The sequence below is a fragment of the Priapulus caudatus genome, unplaced genomic scaffold (genome assembly GCF_000485595.1).
Source record: "Priapulus caudatus unplaced genomic scaffold, Priapulus_caudatus-5.0.1 Scaffold336, whole genome shotgun sequence".
In the NCBI taxonomy this organism is placed as follows: domain Eukaryota; kingdom Metazoa; phylum Priapulida; class Priapulimorpha; order Priapulimorphida; family Priapulidae; genus Priapulus; species Priapulus caudatus.
Window position 1 is genome coordinate 245,946 of NW_014577397.1, and position 7,265 is coordinate 253,210.

The following is a 7,265-nucleotide window of genomic DNA, read 5'->3' on the forward strand; positions in this document are numbered from 1 at the left end:
CGTCCAGCGATCACGTGACCGATTTTTTCCGACTCGTCATGGCGCAACTCTCTGTATATAGGGACCCTAGGTTGTGGGCATGTTGAAACCACGGCGGTGTGCTTGCGTGCGTGCGTGTGCGGTCGAGCGTGCGGGCGTGCGTATGTGGGCTGGGGAGTGCGAATGTTACAGATAATATAAGCCTGCCTTGTTATTATTCAGTACCCGAACTGAGTGCGCGGGCACGCATGTACTTGTTTGTGTGCGTGCGCGGGTGTGCGTCTATGCAGGTGCGCGCGTACCTGTCACGATCGAAGCTGACTATATGACGAATCAAGCTACGCGGGAAAGCGAGAGAAATAACTCACAATGTTGTGTTTAATACGCTACGAATGCACGAGTACAATGTACGCAAGCTTACCATCGACTCACGCAACTCTGCTGCTGCGCTGCTGCTGATGATTCATATACACGAACATGGTTCATTACATCGGGAATGCAACCCCATGACGAATATACAGACATTTTACAACTCAGCCCAAACTCTGGGGCCATGCAATGCACCGACAGCCTATCGGACGACAAAGATTTAATGCAGAACTGTGAGAATGGTTACCATCGACTAGTTTCACAAAACGAGTGTTGCTCAAAGCAATATGTAAACTACATACGCGGCCTAGCCGTCTACCGGCTCACATGAAGCTATGCTCTCATGCTCTCTCTCTCTCTCTCTCTCTCTCTCTCTCTCTCTCGCCTCATTCCCCTCTCGCTCTCGCACGCACATCACACATTCATAATCACTACGCCAACTTCCACACACAATCCACACACACACACACACACACACACACACACACACAACACACACACACACACACACACACACACAAGGCCCCACGCACCACGCACGCAACAGCACCACGCACGCACGCACGCACGGCACGCACGCAACCGCGCAGCACGCACGCGACGCAACGCACACTCTCTCTCTCTCTCTTCACTGAAATAACGAGCGCGCTCTCTCCCTCTCTCCTTCTCTCTCCTCTCTCTCTCTTCTCTCTCTCAGCCGCTCTTCTCTCTTCCTCACTCTCGTTCTCGCCGCTCTCTCTCTCTCTTCGCTCTCTCCTCTCTCTCTCCTCTCTCTCTCTCCTCTCTTCACTGAATCAGCGCTCTCCTCTCTTTCACGAATCGTCGCGCGGCTCTCTCCTCCTCCTCTCTCTTTCACTGAATCGCGCGCTCTCTCTCTCTCTCTCTCTCTCTCTCTCTCTCTCTCTCTCCTTCTTGCAGACACTGAAGATACAGGGAAGACAATACGCTCTTATTTGATCACGACAACAATAACACATCGATAACATATAAAATTTGATTATTTAACAATGGCTACAGATAAGACTCGAAATAAAAAAGTTATATATATTACTCTAATCGTACTCTATCGCGCCGCCCTGCCGATCTACGTCTGGGCAATCGACGACGGACTCATCGTCCCGTGATTCTGACTCAGCATGGGATGTCGCTCGCCATTCTGTGGCTGACAGTAGTACTTCTTGTGGGCTATGAACGAGTGGAGGTACGTGAACGTTATGTTACAGTTTGTACAATGCTTGTCCGCCACGCTGCCGTGCTCCGGGGCTGCAGGAGGAGGAGGGGGAGGCGGGGAGGAGCGGGCGGTGGACGACGCCGCGTCCTCTTTCTCTCCGTTGACTCGCGCGCGAAAGAGAAGCCCCACGCTCGTGGCAGCTGTCAGCGCATCCGCCTCCTCCTCTTCCTCCTCCTCCTCCGCGGCAGCAGCAGCAGCGGCGGCGGTTGTTTCCTTCTTCTTCTTGTTGCTGATGCTCAGCTCGGCCGAGTCGACTTCGTTAGTGCGCTCGTTTTCCGGCGGCGGTGATTTACTGCTGTCGGGATGCGCCGCGCAGCTGTCATCAGCCTCTTCCTCCTCATCCTCTGCATCCTCCTCCTTCTCGTGCACTTCCGTTTTCACGGTAACCGTAGTGACGCCTAGCTCTACAGTGCCGGACATCCTGTCAACGGTCGTCGCCGCTTGTTTCCACGGCTCGTCGGTCGGCGATGATCGAGTCAGCGAATCGTGCAGCGACGAGCGACGACGTGTCGTCTCGCCGGACGACGGCGGCGACGACGACGGATGCCCCGAGGACGACGATTGTCCCAGCGCCTCCACGTGCCTTAACGTCTCACTCGGTGACTGCCTCACTGTCTCACTCTGGGGGCTCGCGCCGGGTGAGACATCGCGCGACGCGCCAACCTCGTTGTCACTCGCCGGCTCCTGCTTAACCGCCACGCCGACCCGAGACTCGCGCTCAGTCCAGTCGTCGCAGGAGCGAGCGTCCACCGACGCCGCCTCGTCGCCGTTAACCGAAGCGGCGGCGCTGCTGTCGCGCGTGTCGTCGTCGCGCGTGTCGGCGCCGCCGCCGTGCGTCTGCAGGTGCGCCGACAGTTGCACGAAGCTTTCGAACGTAAGCGCGCAGCACTCGCACGGGAACGGCCGCCGCCAGCTGCCGCGCCTCGACATGCGGCGCCGGTAGGGGCGCTGCTTCGACAGAATCGCCTCGATCTCGCCGTCGAGCACCTCCTCGGTGGCGCCCTCTTCCGGCGCCTGCGGGATGACGATCTGCAAGATTTTGGCGTCCGGGTCGGCGCCGTCGCCGTGCACCTTGGCGTGCATGCGCATGCCGCGCACCGTGCCGCCGCGGTAGCCGCACGTCGTGCACTCGAAGACGCTCAGCAGCCGATGCAGGCGCAGGTGCTCGCTGAGCTGCAGCTCGCTGTCGCGCGCGACGCCGCACACGTAGCAGCGCCAGACGCGCTCGCCGCTCGCGTGCCGCCTGTAGAGCTGCACGCCCGCCAGCGTGCCGCCGTCGCACGCGCACGCCTCGTCCCGCGGCTGCGGCGCTGGTGGCGGGGGCGGCGGCGGGTGGGTGGCCCCGTCGCGTACCAGCTCGTGTCGCGCGGGGCAGTAGTAGAGCTGATGCGCCTGCAGCGTGTCGATAGACATAAAGCTGATGCCGCACGTGATGCAGCAGCGCGGTACTCCGCTCCCGCTGCCGCCGCCGCCGCTCGCTGTGGGACTAGCCGGCATGCTTGCCCGCTCGGTCTTCACGCTCGGTGGCTCGTTGCTGGGCTCGGCGGCGGGCGGCGGCGGACTAGCGGAGGGGCGGCTGGCCGGCGGCGGCGGCGGCGGCGGCGGCGCAGGGAAGGCGGCGTATTGGCGCGACGAGCAGTAGTACTGCTTGTGCACGAGGTAGTTCTCGTGGCTGAAGAAGACGATGTTGCACTCGACGCAGTGGCTGACGCCCTTGCGCAGGAACGCCTGCGCCGCCGCCGCCGCCGTGGCGACGGGCGCAGGCGACGCGGTCGGCGTCAGGTGCGCGCTCGCCGTGTCGCGCGCCACCGTCGTCATGCTGGCGTCGGCCGCCGTCGTCTCGCACGTCGTCCGCTCGCCGACGCTGCCGCCTGGCGATGATTTACTCGACGCGTCGCTCTTCCGCGTGCAGAGGTCGAGCGGGGATTGCTGCTCGTCTCCTCCTCCTCCTCCTCCTCCTCCTCCTCCTGCTCCGTCGCCGACCGTCGCCCTCGCGCCGCCATGCGCGCGCACCGTGTTCGGCCGCACGTCGGCGGCGAGGTGCGACGCGGCGAGGTCCAACGGGTGACCGCCGGCCGCGCTGACCGCCGGCACGATGACGCTCGGCACGAGGCACGGCACGAGTACGATGTTGGCGCCACCTGGCAGCGCGCCCGCGAGCGACACCGGCGTCGCGCCGTCCGGCAGCAGCGACTGGATCAGCAGGGGGCGCTGTGACGACATGTGCTGCAGCGCGTCGGCGTCGGCGACGTAGCCGGGCAGCGGGGGAGGCGGCGGCGGCGGGGGCGGGATGGGCATCGGCTCGCGTTCGCGCGCGTACTGCTGTCGCAGCGTGCAGTAGAAGCGCTTGTGCACGGCGAGCGTGTCGCGAGACTGAAACCGGATGTCGCAGCAATGGCAGTACGTTTCGACGTCGCGCGGCGACGAGGCCGGCGACGGCGACGAGGGGCTGTGCCGCTGTCCGGCGTCCCTGCCCGTGCCGACGACGTGTCTCCTGCCGACCGCGTGGTCCCCACCCGCGTGTAGATCGTCTCGCTTCAGCAGCTTGGCCGTCGGCGAGGCGTCTGCGTCATGGTCGGCGTCTCGCTTCACGCTTCCAGGCGACTGCTTCATGCGGTGCACTGCGGACAAGAGAGAAACGGTCACTGGTGACACTGGCTCCGGACACCGGTCACATATAAAGACTGACATTGGTGACATTGAAATGACACTGGTGACACTTGGACACTGATATTACTGATATTGACATGACACATGAGCACACTTGGACACTTACCTGGGTGACATTGACATGACACCTGATCACACTTGGACACTTACCTGGGTGACATTGACATGACACTGGTCACACTGACATGCCACTTCTCAAACTGACATGACACTGAAATTGGTCACATCGTCAAGCCACTGGTCACACCGACATGACACTGAAATTTGTCACATTGACATGGCACTGGCCACATTGGACACCGATTCGTGTTATATGCCAGCAATGTCTATATATCGCGTCGATATCCCGACCACGCTGCTGTATTGCGTTAGTGCACCGGGGGACACGGCACGAGTTATGCATGTATCACACTGATTGGTACAATATTACAGCAATGTGGGCAAGGGAGGCAGTGAAACCCGCTCGCTGCTCAATCAGGTTAAGGGTTAGGGTAAACAGAATAGACATGAATAGCGTGGCCCAGCGGGGGATCGTCTGAAACGACTCAGCAAAGTCACATGATCCATTCATGATGGGCGTGTGTTCTGTGTACTGAATTGATTGCCAGCTATTCCTCTGATATTTCTGCTGACATGCAATATATACGCATTGTTCTTCAAACATGTTCGACGGCAGACAGGTAATGCTATCGCATAACAACACGGGTAAACATGACATCTGTAAATCTACCATATGGGTACAGGTTGTGCCGTGCACAGAATCCGAAGCCTCGCATGTACACTGATTATCATGCGGCATTATTATGTACGCTAGCAAAGTCCGACGTACACTATTATGTAAATAGCGTGGGATCGTATAAATAAGTAGGGGAAAATAGTCACGGCGCCCAACGCTTTTACAATAGCAATGTCACGCGTTAACAAAGGTCCTTATCATTTCTTGTGAGTTTCTTAAAAAAATATTGGTTTCTAAATGTTCCTGAATAGGATAGGAAGTTTTTTTCATTACATATTTATTCAACACAAAGAATACCCACGTCATAAACAGAGCAAACGTGTGCGTCGTGCAAATATGAGAATTTCTTGACGAAAACGTATCAGGCAGTAGTAGAAAAAAAGTAGCATGCCTTTAATATTTGTTTTTGTGTTTGAAAGAACAAACGTAACACTAGTTGGACACGTGTTAATCAGTATCCTATTGAAAGTGTGAGAATGACGGATGACCACTTCCAACGTGGTCGTTCAAGGAACTTCATCCCTCACTAAACAGTTGCATTAAACACTGGAAAACGTTGTTCAGCTTATCAGTTTCCATCATCGTGTGTCGCCTTAACGCAAAAGGGCAACATCTTATATCACTTGGCTGCGTCGGCGAAACGGAAATATGATTTCGCGGCTGACGTCACCTGCTTAATACACTTCCCTAGTCTGAAATCAGAACCGTGCCATTTTCGTACCCGAGGAAAAGCGGCAGAACTTTCCCCTCTCCACTCAGCATATCCACTGCAGCTGAACACGCCGCTTACAAAATCCAATTCCGTGTCCACTCGAAAAAGAAACAAGCAGTCGCCGACGCGCGATGACGTCATCTCGGTCGCCATATTGGCGACCGGCCGCTGACCCTGCTTGACCGACGGTTCTTGGTCAACTCTCGTGGCGAGACGGCGGCCGCCGCTCTCAAAGCTCCGCAGGGCAGGGTAGTTAGGATTCCGGCCGTGCGTAGTATTTACACAATTTCGCACGACAAACAGGATGAGGCAAAACAGATAAGGAAGCGAGCGCATCGATCGTGCAGCGCGACGGCTGAGCCAGCATGCGAGGTTAGACCGGCTGGAGCGAAAGAGAAAGAGAGCGAGAGAGGGGGAGCGAGAAATGGAGAGGGGGAGAGAGGGAGAGAAAGGGAGAGACAGAAAGAGGGAGAAAGAGCGAGAGAGCGAACGATGGAATGAGAAAGAGAGAGGAGAAAGAGAGAGCGCGCGCGACAAAGAGAGAACGATAGAGAGAGAGAGCGCGAGAGAGAGAGCGCGAGAAAGAGAGTGAGAGAGAGAGAGAGAGTGTGTGTGTGTGTGTGTGCGCGCGCGCGCTCGTGTGTGTATGTGTGCGTGAGAGGAAGGGCAGAGAGAAAGTACCACGCTGCGTGCGTATAATCGTCGGGGTTCAACAGAAAAGAAGAAACCATGTCGTCGAAGCTGGGAACTCGGACACTGCCTCTACGTGAAGTTGAGTCCGAATTATTGCCAGACAGTGTTTTTTGTCTTAATCTGTGCCCCGCAAAAAAAGACCGTGCAAAAGCCAGCCAGAGGCAACCCACGAGTGAGGAAGCCAAACTAATATAAGAGAATTCAAGCGCGTAGCTAGGCTGCAGGCTATATCTCATACTCTGCACCCGGATATCAAGCACGCGTGGGCATTTACGCAATTTCCAATATCTACGGATCGAGTTTAAAATAACCCCCTTTTGAAGCTATTCTTTTTACGTCTATTCTTATCGTCTTCTTACGGATTAAATCCATACTAACCTAACTTTTTTAATATCTTCAGTGGCCGTGGATACATAGCCATGTCAGATAGAACAGCAGATGACGTTTTCTTTCCGCTATACATCCAGCTACAATACGCGAATAATAGATGACTTTATAACTGCAGTTTTCTTAATAATTGATGTTTTAATGAATTGTAAATGGTCCCCTGTCAGAGAGGTGCGAATAGATTGCTAATACGTCACACGTACCCACGTATCTACGTCAAGTCACGCGACAGCAAACACCTAGATTTACATGACAGTATAATTATACACGTAGCAATGTTCATCTACCATAGACATGAGTATCTCTCTCTCTCTCGCACGCGCGCTCTGTCGCTCCCCTTCTCTGTGTGCGCGGGCGCGCGTGCGTGTGTACTCGTGGGTGTGTGTGTGTGTGTGTGTGTGTGTGTGTGTGTGTGTGTGTGTGTGTGTGTGTGTGTGTGTGTGTGTGTGTGTGTGTGTGTGTGTGTGTGTGTGTGTGTGTGTGTGTGT

At 56.2% G+C, this 7,265-nt stretch overlaps 1 protein-coding gene across 1 annotated transcript in view; it reads right to left on the reverse strand.

The window, feature by feature from the left end:
* Nucleotides 1–1,198: 1,198 nt before the first annotated feature.
* The window catches only part of LOC106809197 (zinc finger protein ZFPM1-like), a 35,916-nt gene continuing 29,849 nt past the window's right edge, over nt 1,199–7,265 (reverse strand). Inside the window, exons 3-4 of the mRNA XM_014812192.1 lie at nt 2,433–4,200; nt 1,199–2,369 (exon numbers count right to left, since the gene is read on the reverse strand). Of these exons, the coding sequence (XP_014667678.1) occupies nt 1,433–2,369; nt 2,433–4,200 (2,705 nt within the window). The 3' untranslated portion in view covers nt 1,199–1,432. The remainder of the gene's footprint in view (nt 2,370–2,432; nt 4,201–7,265) is intronic.